This window comes from Ammospiza nelsoni, chromosome 5, assembly GCF_027579445.1.
Source record: "Ammospiza nelsoni isolate bAmmNel1 chromosome 5, bAmmNel1.pri, whole genome shotgun sequence".
NCBI lineage: Eukaryota > Metazoa > Chordata > Aves > Passeriformes > Passerellidae > Ammospiza > Ammospiza nelsoni.
Genome location: NC_080637.1, coordinates 24,293,259 through 24,310,220, shown reverse-complemented (window position 1 = coordinate 24,310,220; position 16,962 = coordinate 24,293,259). Strand labels below are relative to the sequence as shown.

The window sequence follows — 16,962 nt, the reverse complement described above, 5'->3', positions numbered from 1 at the left end:
ATTATTCTGGCTGAAATGTTCAAATGCCACACATTTCCTCTGCAGGATCTCTTTGAATCAGTAAGCCTTTAGAGATGAGAATTGTGGCAAAGGGTACAGGAGATGACATCCCCAAGGATAACCAAGACACATCCAGCTGAACACTCAAAACTGACAGTAGGTCTGTTGTTCCATAACAGGACTCTTTATTACTGGCAGTTTTTTCTATTCCTAGAACAATCTCCCTTTTTAAGCCTGTTCAAAACTGCTGCCAAGATTATTTTCCTTTGCAGCTGTTTTGATTAAACTCCCTCTGCCAATGTCTAACAGTGCCTGACTGTTGGTAATAGCTGCTACCACACAAATGGTATTCCAAATAACTTCTGAAAGTCCACTATTCCTCTTTAACCTACATCTTTATTTTCATTTCTCATTTTTGTTTATTTATGAATTTAAAAGACTTCCCATCCTTATTTTATTTTGAACTTTTGTTCCAGCTTCAACAGATCTATTAGCTCAAAACAACTTTTCTAATAATATAATTTGCCCCTCTTTTGATCTGAGAATCATAGAAAATATTTTTCTGCTTAAAACTTAGACAAAACACATATCTGACTATCTTATTTTAGATATTGAGAATAAATTCTTTATAGAAGAGTCTATGTATGTTTGTTAAACTGATTTTTACTATAATTCTCAGAAGAATGAAAGATGTTGAAAAAAATTAATGAAGGCTGTTTCATGCAGCTGACAGGCAACCAACTGTTTATGCCAATTAACCATGACCATACACCTTTCTGTGAGACCAAGCACAACACTTCCACATACACAGCCTGCATCTTCCCAGAATTAAATGCTTCTTTTCCTGAAACAACTTTTCTGCTCTGCTTTTGGCATTACCATCATCCATATTTCACAGACCTGGTGATGAACATAACTGCTGAAGCTGATTTGAGTTCTTACCTTGTTTATTACTTTTCTCCTTAAAATCCTCTGAAGCAAGCCTCGCATTGGCTCCCCATCCCACCGAAGCTGAACCCAGCGGAAATGCTGCTGAACCAGCAGGTCAGAGCCATGAAGATGGCACTTGGCAATGGTCCCCAGTAAAAAGCAGTTCTCATGAAAGTAAAAAGCACCAGAAACTCCATTTGCTAAAAAGGAACCATAAAACACTTAACTGAAATACTCAAAGCCTTGACATTATTTCATAGAGAAGCAAGAAGCAGTGACATAATTAGAAAGGAGAAATAACCCACAAAACACCATAAATTAGCTAAAAAATATGGTATCTTTGTTAAGGACAACTATTTACAATAAAATATAAAAACTGAACAAATTACATTTTTCTCCCATTCCCTTTCTGCCATATATTACAATAAAACTGTACTGTAGTAAAAACATCTCAGCAAACCAAATTCTTTAAATACCTCTTTGAATAGTGCAGGGATTTTCTGAACTCCGATTCTCAAGAGGTGCTAGAAAATCTCCAAGTAATTCAGATAAATAAGCTCTCTCCAGATTTTCTAAAATCACAATTGTTGTCTTGTTTACAGGAGGCTGTTTCACTGGGATCAGACAAGCTGAAATACAAAAATCCTATTAATGCATACTTAGGAAAATTTACTTCTATTTATATATACAGAATTTACTGCTACAAGTGCAATGAAAGATTTAATTTTTTTTTTCCTTTTTAACTTATTTACAGGCCAGACAGACAAAGTTTAAAATTGAAAGCATAAAATCAAACAATAGAAAGAATATTATACTGTATATTAAGGAAAAAAACTGAAAACTATGATTAAAATAAATTCCTGAAATATCTGTAATAGGATCTTCATAGATAGGAAAAATTTCAGTACACTGAATATAAATACAACAGAAAAGATACCAAAGACATCTTCAAACATTTGTATCATTTGCTGTACTACAGCGTAAACTTTTAACATAAACTCTTTATATCATGTAGTGATAAAAGATTTAAGAATAGTCCACGTTTGTAAGAGACTTTATCATTCTATGAGATAGTAGAATAGTTTTCTCTTCAAACTTCCTTCAATATCTTTAAGAATCACTCAAATAATCAGAGCTAGTATGAGGCAAACCTAGTATCAGCTGAACCTAATAGGCATTAAAATGACATCTCTGTATTTTTTAACATTTTAAATATTTTCCTTTAATTTTCCTGATTTTAACATCTTATTGCTTAAAAAAGACACAGCTTTGCAAGTGTTCTTGCAACACTAAATCCCAGGTGAATGCTTCTGTAACATGGATATAAATATAAACACTTATCTTGAATATATTGTGCCCTGCATTGTTTCACAACCTTTTGAAGGTGGTACTAACAAAGGTCATTAAAGAAATTGACTTAGTAATTAAGGCAAAACTTACAGCAACTGATTGTATCTGATCACTGCTATTTAGTTGGGGTTTCCTGACTATTACTGCCCTCTTTTATTAAGAGGCTACAGCTTGAAAGGAGGGAGGACAGGTACCCTCTCTGTGTCTAATGGATTAATTTAGAGGAGAAATGCTCTCTTAGGAAAGGAGATGTAGCAGAACAGTAGGGAAAGAAGCTGGCAGAAAAATGAGAGACACAATCAGAAGCAACATGCTGAACTGCAAAATCAGACTATTAAAAAGAGTGTGTTGCTGACACAGAATAAAGCATCCAAAAGAAGCAGCTTTCCTAAGAGACAGTGGCCAGTAAACAAACCAAACTACGAGCGACATTCCTGCCTCCAGGCCGAGCACCAAGGCCTGGCTGACTTCTGACTAAATGGTCTCTTCTTTCCCACCAATGCCATGGCACTTTAAGTGACATGTGGGACTGGCACAAGCTATCCTGGGAACTGTGACCAGGATTTCCTTGGAGGAAAAAACTGCTGCAGACTGCAGTTACACCAGGCAGTAGAGGAACAAACAGAACAGAGCACTGCATAGCATTGTACAGCCTGACAGGATGGCTCTGCTTCTGTTCGTGAGCACACACAGTAGACCTTCAGTTCTGATTCAGTAGATCTGAACCAGAGCCATCAACTTTTAAAGGATCATAAACAAAGGGAAAAAAGAATGAGACAGAAATTAATATTTAAAATTACTGGTTTTACTTAAATGGCATGAACTTTTGAAAAGCTCCTTATTAGGAGCTCTGTTGTGCTCAGCTCTCCCTCAGTTTAGACTCAGACAACTGGCCCCAAGCACCTGAAAAACTGGGTTCCATTAAAACATGCCATCCACTATGCAAAATGGTTTTACGTATTTCTTTACTTTGCATCATTAAAAATTTTCCTACAAATCACCAAAACTAGTCTTTCTGAAATAACCTTACCATTACTGATGAACAGTTCTGCAAGTTGCTCCTTGGAGAAACCAGCATCCACTTCCACTTTAACAATCTCACAAGTAGATCCTGCAGCCTCTTGCTTTTGCTGTGTTGAAAATTTATATATTTGGTGAAATAGTGAAAACTCTGGTTTATGGACTAATTCACTTGATATGTTTGTGCAAATACCTTCATGCAGGCCGCTATCTGATATGCTATATAATCTTGCAAACTTCCTTCTGGACCATGGAAAATGACATTACGGTATTGTTCAACCTACAGATGGATAAATTTAAATATTTATTTCATAAATAAATTATTCTTGGAATTCAGACTTGGATTTTTTTTAACCTAGATGACACAATCAGCACCTAGAAGACAAAACTGTTTGATTTGCACTACTGGAGTTGGTAATCCTTACTATACTAGTTTCAAAGTAGACATTATTTGCATACAACATCTTCAAAATATATTGATAAATTTATATCCTAATTTGTAAAACTACATAGCAAGGTATTTTGTTACAACAGACTTTAAAACTTAAAACAGTCATCTGGAAGAATAAATTTAGTAATCACAAATATTTTCTTGATCTTGAATTAAAATATATACATCAGAAAGATGTCAAAATAATCAGTTTAGTCACTACTAAGTTAAGGATTGAGACTGAGGACTTCATTTGCAGTAGAAATGGGTTCATGTAAGGGAATATACTCATATCTCTGCAATCTCTCAGAAATATGATTTAATACAGCAGAAACCTGTGGCACATTCTCCTGACAACATATTATTTTTACTATCCAAGGACACAGCAGAAAGCTGCACAAAGCAGGTTCTAAATTAGTTCTGATTTGATGCAATGTTAAAAGAAATTATCTATGAAAGTTATCTCATATTATTCAATTATTCTTACATTTTGTGGTATTAAATAAGGTGTGTTACTGGAGATTTCTACCTAAGCTAGTAATAAAATTCACATCTCAAATAATTGCTTATGTGAATGTTATTCTAATTTACTTTCCCTTCCAAAAGTGGAATAAAATAAATTTGGAAAGCAATTAAGACATCAGAGAGCTTTTAATATATTTTTTAAGCAATTCAGTTAATCAGATAGCAGCTATTTAATGAAGAAAGTTAATGCCCTCACAAGACTAAAGTTAAGGGTAAATTTAGGGGGAACTTTATTTTAAAATAGCTTTCATCCAATTAAATATTTTGGAAGGCTTGATGTTCTTTCACAGAGCAAAAATATCCCAATTTTAGTCAACACTATTACAGAAGTATTTCAACAAAAAAAATAGCATGCAGAGAGAAGCAAGCTTATTACTGACCAGGCGGAGATAATTCTGAAGTGTCTGAAGATGGATCATGGATGCATAAGTCACACTGTTTAAACAGCCTTCTTGAGGTCCTTAAAATGAGACATAAAATGACTTTGGTGACTTTCTCATGTTTACATGCATGTCTGATTGAGACATATGATTTTCATGCAGTATTCTACAGTTAACTTTTATAATTAGAGGCTATGCAAATTGAAATGCTGAGTAAATGAAAGACATTTATCTAGCACCACAGATTCATGGGTATCTATGACATAAGCAATGTATATACTACTATATGGCTGAAAAAGGCAGAAAGACTTTTATGTGCAGCATATTTTCTGCCCCAGAAATACCAGAAAATGTTGTAGACACTTTAAAATCTAGTTGAACAGCTAAACAGATATGATGTCTCTGAGAATCAAGCAACAATGAACATCAAAACCAGTAGCAAATGACTCTCAAATGATGTATTTCATATGGAGTATCTTAATATTCAAAACTGAAAAATTATGACTTGAAAATTACCAAACAAAAACACTGTGATATGCTCAGCTCTACTGTTCTTCAAAAAGTCCCATGGTGGCTGGGAAAAAATCTGACCTGTTGACCATGTAATGTTTCCTGTTAAAAAAAAAATAAGAGAGATATTCCTTGTATGTATATAAAGTGTCCTATACTCAAGCATATTCATTTGCTTACAAAGATTATGTGCATACACTGACAAATTTGACCAACAAACCAGTCCTGTGAGATGTACTAAATCATGCTATCATTTGATATACAACTGAAGTCACTAGTATCTTCTGCCAGTTGAGATACAAGTTAAACAGTTAGCCTTTTTATCTTTACACGTAAAACAGAATAATTTGCCCAGTCTAATGTGACCAGGGTTCAGTTTTGCTGATGGGAAGGTGAAGGAAGGAAGGAGATTTAAGATGAAGTACATGGATTTTCAGAAACGTATACAACTGTTACTAAGACCATCACATTTTGGCCAATTTTGCATAATTTTAAAGATTTCTCTTTTGTACCTTTCTAAGTGAAGTTATGTAAAACAGTAGTTCTGTTTACCTATGTTGGTGATTTACAGTCTGTATTTACTGTATATTCTGGATGCACTGTAAAGAAACAATGCAGGCTTTGAACTGCTTTGTAGGACCACAGAATATCCTGAGTTGAAAGGGACTCACAAGGATCATAAAAGTCAAACTCCTGGCTCTGCACAGGACATCCCAAGAGTCACATGTAACTGAGAGCATTGTTCAAATGCTTCTTGAACTCTGGCTGGTGCTGTGACCACTGCCCTGGGGAGCCTGTTCCAGTGCCCAAACACCCTCTGGGTGAGGAACCTCTTTCTAATATCCAACCTAAACCTCCCTGACAGAGCTTCAGGCCATTTCCTCAAGTCCTGTCACTGGTCATTACAGAGAAGAAATCAGTATCTCTCCTTCCTCTTCCCCTCATGAGGAAGCTGTAACTGCAATGAGGTCTCTCCTCAGTCTCCTCCAGGCTGAACAGACCAAGTGACCTCAGCCACTCCTCTCACGGCTTCCCCTCAAGGCCCTTCACCATCCTCGTCTCCTTTGGACACTTCCTAATTGCTTTGTCTTATACTGTGGCATCCAAAACTGCACACAGCACTCAGGGTGAGAACTTAGTTTCACCTGACATATGGATTTCTCCTCTGGAGTACCAGAAGTACTAAAAGACTAATTAACATAGGGCCTCGTGATCTCCAAGATTATATTAAAGCACATAATTAATTGTTCCATAGACACAGCTAAAAGTAAGGAATGCTTTCATGACAGCACTGTTCCAAGTTTCATATCTTATATTAGTTTTTCTTAGTCTACGCTTTAAAAGATGCAGTAATTCAAAGATATTTTTATCTTAGGAGATTTCACAAATTCAAGAACAGCCCCAAGTTTTGCTTTATCATGAACACCAATATTGATACCTAGTTTGACAGAAAGTATACTGCTTGCACTGAGGCCAATGTTGGATTCTGCAGCACTATTAAATGACAGATCTTCCAGGCTCCTCCATCCATCAGAAGCGATTGCTTGGAAATGGTTTGTCACTGCCTGACTCACTGCTTTTGAAAAATCATCCCATGACGTCTGCTTGCGGATATTTAAAGCACATATTGTATCAAATTCCTCTGCACCACAATGGACTGCTTCAATGCCACTGACTGAAATCCTTACAGGTACATTAAGAGCATCTGTTGAAAAACAAAACACCAACTATGAGAAAAACTGTAAAACTCAAAATAATCCCATTATTAGCAACCAATAACATCCATTATTACAAAGGAAAGCTACAAAATAACTCCTGCTACAAAGAAACAAATGGTAAAGAATGGCACAGATCGCCATCACAAAATCAGAGCAGTGAAATGAAAATGAAATGAAAATACCAAGGTATCTATAATTTTTTACAAAAAACAGTTCAGTATTATTATGCTTAAATAACAGGAAACAAGAAAAAAATTACTTAATCTTATATTTCCTCTTTATAGACTAATTACTTATAAATTAAGACAGATGGTAGGCAATATCTTAATTTTTCAGTTCATTGTGTTTATGCACATTTTTTTCTTATCAATGTAGGAAATAATTTTCTGGCACTAGTGCACAAGTGGAAAACACAGCTGAGCCAAACATATTTAAATAAAAAGCTAAGAGCTAAGACAGAAAATGCACTTGAAAGGGTATATTTGATTTGCTACAGAGCAAATTGACAAAATGTTAAAAAAGGAAATTTATAGGCACATTCCAGAAACTATTAAGTATTTTACATCGTGCTCTTTGTAATACAACTCAACAGAAGCAACAGCCTCTGAGGATCATTTAGATGACTAAAAATGAAAACTATCTTCTAATTTTCATGCTGAACAATATATTTCAGAAGTTGTTAAATTAAAATTAAAATAATATTTTAAAAAGTACACCATAAAACACAACCAATGTAAGATTATTATGAAGTCTTGCAACATGATCTATTTTTCCCTTTTGTGTCAAGAAGACAGATCTTCAGCTGATACAAACCAGTGAAATTTTCCTGATGTCAGAAAAGCTCTGATTTAAACCCACTAGCCTACCAATGGGAAAAGATTACTCAGAGGCATCTTTCAGATGTGGAATTGTGAGAAATGCATCAAAGGCTTGCCCTTCCGATGGCAGGACCTCAGGGAAATGAGCTGTGAGGAGTACAGAGGGCTCTCCACAAGGAAACAGGCCCCTAGGACAGAGGTACAGAATATGCCTCAACTTCAATGCATGTGACCTGCAAGGCATAGGGGGCAATCCTGGCCCCAGGGTTTCACATCTGTCAGAGCACAGATCCTCCTGTCCTAAGTGGGAACCTTCCTGGAGTGTGAGGAAAGTAGAGAATGGTACCCAGGCACCTTACTCAAAAAAGCAGTCTTGGCTTAAGGAATAAAGAAGAAGAGAAGGGGAGGCCAAAGGTTCTGACCTGATAAAAGCTGTTGGATTAATGACAAGCATGACCAGAGACACAGGGTACTAAGACTGATGGAAATAATAGAAGCATTAATTTAACAGGCTGCAGATTTAGCCATCAGAAATTTGTTTCAGTCTGATAAAGATGACTACGGACGAGTTTCTATTAGAAAGTGAGCTGTATTCCCCTCTGAACCTGCAGTAAAATGGTAAGAGAACTGGGATTTAAAATAGCTGAAGAGGAAAATCAGAAGCAGCAGACATAAAACTTCCTCAATTTGTTGATAACCAGTGAACTTAACCACCCACATCCCTATATTCCAGAAGACAAACACAAAAAAGGAGTGAAAAAATAGAGAGCATACAAATCTACAAGTGCCATAATTTTAACCATGCAGAGAAATTTAGATATCCTTCCCTGTATCTGTAGATACAGATATATATATAGATTTATACAATGATATAAAAACCACAAAACTAGTGAGAGGATGAATTAAGTTCTGTCTCAAAAAACGCACAGATAAGCCTGCTCTAATGAGTTTTGAGAAAACTTACAGAGAAGGAAGAAGATGACAGGTTTCAACGGAAGAGCAATCTTACAGAAGTTACTGATGCTGTAAAAAGGAAGTTCTTTGATGTTATCTCTAAGACACATTTGAAGAATCAAACAAATAATCCCCTCACCAATAAGCGACAAAATAAACTATGCTCAAAAAGGAGATTCAGATATGACCAGATGATCATCTTAACCTGAGGGAATTTGACAGCTACCCACCACTAAGTGACTGCAAGAATTTGAAAAAAAGATAAGAGGAGGGCAACAGCTTTTGAAAAAGTAATTACTAATATTAAATTCAGAAATTATAAGAGAATATGGACATTTGCAAATGTACAATATGTATCATCTTTTAAAATGGTTTAGAAACAAACACATGAGGAATTTAATAACCTCCAACAAAATTTTATCATATGCTTTTGCAAAATATGGAGACTAGAAACTTGCTAGATCAAAGTAACTTAATATTGTGGTGCCAAAAGAGTGACAACCACCTTTTTCATATTTCTCATTCTTGCCCCACAAGTTCTTTACTAAAAACATTTTTATGTAGTGCTGATAGCATTTACTTACTTAAGTTTTCTAGGAGATGTTTGCAATCATCAGTAGCAACATCATGCACTGTTCGATTACACTTATCTTTTCTCTCAGCCTCTAGTCCACCATGGCTACAAAGGATTTCTAGACAGTTCTGCAAAGGTAGGAACTGTATTATTTACTTGTCCATTTGCTGCACTAAAGCATTCTACCAACATTGAGTTAGGTTCCTAATTAAAATTCTTACACATGCATTTCCAAAGACAATCAGCTACAGAATTTCTAAAGACAAAATGATGTTTCTCAGAGTTGAAAGCCAGGAGTAAAAATATTTTATAGCAGACTTTAAAGTCTCAAATAATGACTATAAGAAAGCAGAACAGAGAGAGCCAGGGTTCTACAGTCTCTAAGCATCAAGTTTGATTAGCTGAATTAGGAAATTCTTACATCTGGCCACAAGTTTAGGTAATGATAAGGAGACAGAAACCCAGCTATTATCCTGGTTTGAACATCTTGGTCTCAATATTCAAACAACACTAAATAAGCAATTCTAAAGCTTAATACAGACTATTAAATGAATCTATTTAGGTAACAATCCATAAAATCAGTTTCCACTTTATAATTCACCAAGCAGGAGTTTCCATCATGACTGACACCTGAGTGGAACACAAAAAAAGGAATAATTTTAAATCACTTTGCAAGCCTCTTCTTTGGCAGAAGTTCTGCAAGCAGAAACCTGAAATTCTGCAAGCATCATAAGAATGCAGTGATATAAAAATGTATTTTTATTAAGTCAGAGCACGGACATCTTGTGGATGACAACATGATGCCCTCTAAAAATGTCATATGCTCAACAAAAGGGAAAATCATTGAAATTAGAAACAAGCTATTAGCATATAAATTTGGATTGGTAGAATCATTCTGTAACATGAAAAAATATTCAATATAAAGATCCTCCCAAGTATGTGTGAGATAAAAGAATTCTCATAAAACCATATCCAAATTGATTGATCAACAATCAGAAAAAGGATCAAGTCCTTGTTTCTAATGACCATCATTCTGCAATAACACAGGCAGCCACCATGAAAACTTTTTCATCTCAGATATGCTTTTAAAGACACATCCATATTGTAAAAAAAAGAAACTAATGGAAATTATACTAGCTAATACTGTATTGATAATGTTTGGGGTTAAAATAGCAGAGAAACCAAAGCTTAAAAACACAGAGAAGCAGCTATTGAGTATTTTGATGTGGAATAGTGGCTAGTTGCAGGTTGACTACTTTGTAGCTATTCTACAGAAACTTTTGTCAGCGTATCTGACACTCTCAGACCTTTCATAAATATAGTGCTCATTCAAGGTATATCTGCCTGTAAGGTGAAATTTTACCAGGCTGTAGTTATAGCACCTAGAAGTACTTTAAAAATTGTTTAGCTCACTAAGCTTGACAGAAGGATACAAAGCCAAAAACAAGCACATATTTTCTTGACAGGTTAGTTTGTTAACAATATCTCTCAAATAGAAGCAATGAATAGCAAAACAGCAGAAGGCTGAGGACTAAACTATGAGGCTGAAAATGGGAAGCAAAGCAGGAAGAAGTGGGGACAGAACAAAGAAATAAAGCTTATTTTCTTAGTAAAATGAGGATTTTTGTTGTCTCTGCTGCCTATGAAATAACAGCTAAGATGTCCTAGCAGAATTAATCTGTAAAGAATGGCCCCCACCTATCTCAAAACAAGAGGATGCAAGTGCCAGCACTGCTTAAATGCAGTTATCATGCACTGGAATGAATGACATGCAGTGTACATAATGGATTAGAGCACAAAGTCGAAGTGTTAACAGCACTTGGACATGGCTATTAAGCTTTTTTAGCTTTTAAATATCCCAAACATATCTCAAATCAATCAATGCATCAAATCAAATACAATTTTATAGTCTCTGCAACATCAAAACTAGGAATCTGATTGCCAGCTGTGTATCATCTTCATCACCAAGAGACTCCCCTCAACCCCAAATGGAGATCTTATTAAGCAGTTGACTTAGAATGTGCTTAGAAACTCAAACCCTGGAGTTATTAATGAAAGACATACGTGAAGACTTCCAGTGTCAGACCTTTCAGAGAGATCACTAGTCAAAGTAGTTTTAGACAGAAAATGAAACCTAAATTCAAAGTTCCTGAGGATTATATTATTGCAGAAAGAGCCAACGTAGTGCACATTATTTAGGTATTTGCAGATTACAGCAAGTATCTTAAACTCCATCTAAATTCGTATGAGTGGAAACTGGAATGAGAATCTGCATCTGCCTAACAGACACTGGTAATGGAACACTGACCCTTTGTAATGCAAATGCTAAGTAAGCAGTGGCTGTCCCTAAAAAACCTCATAACCTTCACTGAATCTTAAATCTGGGTCTATTTTGAGCATATCTATTTTGAATGTAAGTTTATCAGGAATAAAAGCAAACATAATGAAGGCATTGAACTAGGCATGAAAACGTCAGCTGATTTTTGAAGTCTTGGATTGTATTTTCTTAAAATTCACTCTTCTGTATTTAGCACCCTCTATTTTCTTCCTGGGTAAAAAATTTCCCAGTGAGATCTGACTGACAGATACCATATTAAAAAAAAAAGTCATTTGAATGGTCCATGTTAGAAGTGTACAGCTTCTGATGTCAAGAAGTAATATTAAATTTCCAGAATTCCTCCTGTTTGTTATCAGTAGGACCTGTTAGGTCATCCTGCATGTCATCAGTTATCCAAACTTCACAAAAATGTTTCATTGCCCGCTAAAAAAGCTGCTGAAAATAACAAATTAAACAATGTATGTCTGCACAAATCTGGTTCTCAAATTTCTTCTTCTCCACCCCTTCACAGAGGAAAAATTGTTCCTAGTGAAATGATGTCCATCTAATATCTATAAGCACATGACATTCAATGAATTGGCATTCAGGGTGGGATTCATCTCACCTTAACTTTGAAAATCTCAAGTAATGATGTTTCCTCTTTTTACTCATGTCCCATAAGAGGTAGACATTTAAATACAATAATTCACTCCATCTGACACCTAGATTCTGGGACAAATTGTCCTCTGGAGGTCTATCTCTGTCACTGTTAAATCAAGTTGGCCTATAAACCACATAATAGACTTAAACTTGACATCTAAGTTGTAATTCTTCAAAGATAAAAGTATTTATTTTGCCTAAATTCTAGTTTCTGTAACTTGTTCACACAGACTAACCTTAAAGCCTTTTGATGCTGCTATATGGGCAGCAGTCCAACCCTCTTTGTCAGCATGGTTGATGAGATCTGCAGAAACAACAGGCTTTACTCTACTGCTATAGTCATCTTCTCTCTTCTCCAAATCACAGTAGTCTGAATTAGGCTCTGCATCCATCAAACAGTTCCCATTGTTTTGCTCTCCATAGTACATAAGGAGCTTGAGACTTTCAACGTTACCAGAATCCACTGCTGCGTGAATTGGTGACCAGCCATCCTAAAAAAGAAGCCACAATAAAAAAGCACACTGCCACCAAACACACAGAAAATTGTTTGCAGACTTATATCAGCAAAGAATCTGAATGGAAGGCTCTGTCTGGAAATTAAGAAGACAATCAAGAGTGACATAATAATCCTTTGGGAAAACAGAGTTGATGGTATGTGTTTTGGATGGAAGAAAGGGAAGAAAACACAGAAGAAATAAAATTTTACGCCTTTTTCCAAGGACAGTCCAACAGATAAAATCTTCAAAATTTTAAAAGAGTCTAACAGGGCTTACATACTGTTAGTAAACCGCTTCCTTCCTGTGCATCAAACAAAAATGATTCCAACTACCAATATTGCTTCATGCTGCATTAATCCATTTATGAGTCAGTTTCACAGTGTTGACATCACAACTTTCATTCCAAGTCAAATATATTTACTTTCCAGTTGCAAAATAAATGAATGATAAAAGATTTAGTGTAATATTTACAGAAGGAGGAGAATGTTCTGTGAAGCTACTACTCTGTGCTGTATTTTGGAACAGTCTATAACCCACATTTATTGTCATAAGAACCTACTGACATCACAATCATAAAAAAACTTTAGGAAAGCACTTGAAAAAGGCAATTATGTAGGCAATTTTGAGACAGTCGTCCTTCCCTTCTCCTCTAGATTAGACATTTTTTTGGCCGTATTCTGTCATTTGTGATATATAAGACTGTCTACAATACTGGCAAAAAAGTTTTGGGGTGTTGTTTCTTCAAGGACACCAATAAAGCATGGTAACATAAAAAGTGGAAGCATTTTACAAATCCAGTGCTGGAGAAATGTTGCAGCAAATTGCCAATGGAATCTGAAATGTGTAAAATTGTATGAAAGTCACATCATTTAGGAGATTTTAGACAATCTACAGTTAAAAAGACCCAGAAACTATTATGAAAATAACAAAATACTAATTTCAAATTATATGGTTTATTTCAGATTTAAAGAAAAGTTTACATAAATATTTTAATGTCTATATTCAGTACTATACAAGGTACTGTTTTAACTTACACTGGTTTTTATTGTTCGATCCGCTCCACCTTCCAACAACATTTTAATACAATCGTTATTTCCATTTTTACAGGCCAGGTACAAAGGTGTCTGTCCTCTTTCAGCAGCATGGTTAATATCAGCCTGATACATAATTAATAATTCTGCACATCTACAGCAAACAATAAAGCAATAAAAGTGTCTCATGTTAGACATGCAACGCCTCTTTATAACTTAAGACATTTAAATATTTTAAATAAATTATTAATTTTACAGATACAGATCTACCTGTGAGCAACCCATATACACAAGTATAAAGGATAATTTTGTACATAGGTATAAAAACCGACTACTTCAAACATGTAAATCTTAAACTTCTGTAGCTGCATTTAAAAATTGTGAATGTAAACCACTCAATTTCACAAGACTGCTAAAAACTTGATGACAGCTGCTTAAAAAAACCATTCAGCTGAGCAAAAAAAGAAACACATTTCTGACTACTGGTATTTAAAATAGAATTGAAAAGGGAAAAAATGAAATGAAGGACTAGGATTAGCTATACCAAAATGGACACTCATCTAGGGAAGTAATCTGGTGGGGCAGCAAAACAGCTTGGCAGTACCTACCATTCAGTAGGTACCTGAAGAGAGGCTACTCTGCAAGGATGGCTTGGGTGTTTTGCTAGCAGCTGGGTTATGGAGGAGGGAAGATTAGATAGAGTGCTGAAGAGCAATTCACTTGCAGTTGGCATTCAGATCCAAATTCCTCTCCTTCCTCACAGCCCTGTAGCAGTAGGTCCATTTTTTTCCCAGTTCTTGTGCCAGAATTGGTTACCTTTCCCTTCCCCAGCCTAGATTTTCAACAGCACTTAAGACCTTGCAAAAATCTTAATGCCAGTCAACTCACTCTGCAGTTCAAACTACTCTGCACTGTTAGCAAAGATAAGGTCCCAGCTTTCCAGCTCAATATTTATCAGTCCGTAAAAATAGAGAGCATATCAACAATAAAGCCTCAAAGCAATTAGTGCAATGCCAAATAACTACTGATTAAGAGACCACACTGTAACAAAATATACTATGACAAAATATTTAAACCAATGTAAGGGATATATATAAGAATATAAGTAACTATATACTAAAAAATCACAAGTATTTAAGAAAATAGGTTTTGATATGTTTTTATCCAGTCAGAAAATCAGTTAAGTTCAAGGTAAAATGCACAATTTTAGAGAAGAGTAAAACAGATAGCATTGATATGAATTACTTATCTATGTTTTCCAAAAATGCTCAACTGAACAAAAAAAATAAAAAAAAAAAAACAAATAAAAACAATGGTCTTGCCTTAACAAACGTTAGGCATACATCCTAACCATACAGTCACAAAGTCATCTTAAAAAAGGCTCACAACAAGACACTTCCACACAGCAATTCAAGATCTGAGTTTTAAGTCTGCTAGGTTAGAAATATCTGGTTTGATACTCTACATTATATTTGGTGAATCTTGAAACTCTACATCGAATTTCCACCTCAAGTTCAGGGTCATCTTGGCCTGGATCACATGGGAAATGATTCTGGAAGTTTCTCCTAAAATTAGTTACTGGACCAGCCCCAAAAAACTCGATTTTTTTTCTGACTACATAACTAGGGTTAGAATAACAGTATTGTCTTGGCTCAGGATCAAGGTTAAGGAAGTTGTCACAGGGGACTGGTCATCAAGCCTATGACAGACACCTACTGTGCAACTGAGAGCTGTTTAGTGCTGTCACTAACCCCACATTAGGAGACAGACAATACTGTTGCCCCAAATTCCACCTACTACAGATTTTCTTCTGTGCCTGAACTTTGAGGAGACCAACAAATCAGACAGCCTGAAGCATTAGTAGTCTTTCTGACATTTCTGGCTAGCCCTGTCATTCCATGCTCAATTTTACAATTCAACTCATGTTCAGTATCTGAAAAAGTAAAATCAAAAAATGTGTTTAGGGATATCATATTACATAAGTAAGTCTAAGATAAAAAGAATATGAAGTCTGCAATACCACAACACAGCTGATGATACATAGCAAAGTGTTGTGAGGGTAAGTCAGGGAAATAAACAACTTCCTATTTAAATGAAGTGTTAAGATATTTATTTTAGTGAGAGAATATGAATACAAAAAATTAAAGTTTTAAAAAACTTTGTTTTGTTGTGCAAGGTATTTGATTATACATTACTCAGTAGAAACCTCAGATGTTCATTTGCCTCTGAATATGGTAGTTTTCTATGCCTGAAAAAATCAGTGCAAAACTAATTTCCTTCTTTCTTTGTTAACCCTATGCTATGGCTGGTGACTCAAAGAAAATTAAGAAATTCAGTGGTATGATGCCCAGTACCACATTGTAATTGCTAAGAATACATTTTTAGCAACCTTAAGAGCTGAAATTAGAAAGAAAACAAATAGAAAATATTAAAATCAGAGTGGCATAAGAATATGAATTTAAGTAGATGCTTTTAATAAATTATAGTTGAGTACATTTTTACATAAGAATGCAACAATAATGTAAAGATAATAAAAAATTGAGTAACAGCTGACACGCAAAATCTTAAAGGCTTCACTTACTTGACATGTCCCTGAGCAACTGCTGAACACAAGGGTGTAAAGCCATTTTTATCAGCAGCGTCAACTTGTGCTTCTGCAGCCAGCAGCAATCTCACACAATCTATAAATGGAGCAGAACCATGCAATGAGTCAACAAGATCAGTCTTAAAACTGTGAGAGGCTAAAGTCTGCTCAAGGGGCAACAATCAGCCAGTCTTTTGGACTGCACATCACACCTTAGGGGACTGAAATAAAAGCTCAAGTAGAAGTTTGCAGGAGAGAGATGAGAATGGCCTCCCATGGGCATCACCACCCTTCCGCAAAAAGGGCTTGGCTTGGGTTCTGCTGGGATTCAAATACATGCCCACCGCAGGCATCTCCCACAGTATTGGCTATTTTACTTCCCAAGTGGGGAATCTGACTTATCCAGAAGTCCCTAAGGGCATCACTGCCTACTGGCAGTAGTGACAAATATGACAGCCACAGGGGAGATGTTCACAAGCCACACAGACCTCAAGCAACACACTGACCAGTCTTATTTTACGGCACTGACTTGTGATTGCAATGACAAATAAAATAAGCTGAAAAACTCAAACCTCCCAAAACCATTCCCATTCATATATTTCCAAAACCACATGCTAAAAATAGTACCAGCCTGATTCCATCATCCCTACAGCTAATTTAAGAT

The 16,962-nt window shown here is 35.6% G+C and overlaps 1 protein-coding gene across 2 annotated transcripts in view; it reads right to left on the bottom strand.

Annotated features, from left to right (window-relative positions):
* The window catches only part of CTTNBP2 (cortactin binding protein 2), a 77,911-nt gene that overhangs the window by 13,889 nt on the left and 47,060 nt on the right, over positions 1–16,962 (bottom strand). For both annotated transcript variants that reach the window (XM_059472794.1, XM_059472795.1), the window contains 11 exons: positions 16,296–16,395; positions 13,718–13,868; positions 12,423–12,677; positions 9,220–9,337; positions 6,584–6,850; positions 5,152–5,247; positions 4,636–4,715; positions 3,494–3,580; positions 3,311–3,410; positions 1,407–1,559; positions 943–1,130 (listed from right to left, as the gene is read on the bottom strand). In XM_059472794.1, the coding sequence (XP_059328777.1) occupies positions 943–1,130; positions 1,407–1,559; positions 3,311–3,410; positions 3,494–3,580; positions 4,636–4,715; positions 5,152–5,247; positions 6,584–6,850; positions 9,220–9,337; positions 12,423–12,677; positions 13,718–13,868; positions 16,296–16,395 (1,595 nt within the window). The remainder of the gene's footprint in view (positions 1–942; positions 1,131–1,406; positions 1,560–3,310; positions 3,411–3,493; positions 3,581–4,635; positions 4,716–5,151; positions 5,248–6,583; positions 6,851–9,219; positions 9,338–12,422; positions 12,678–13,717; positions 13,869–16,295; positions 16,396–16,962) is intronic.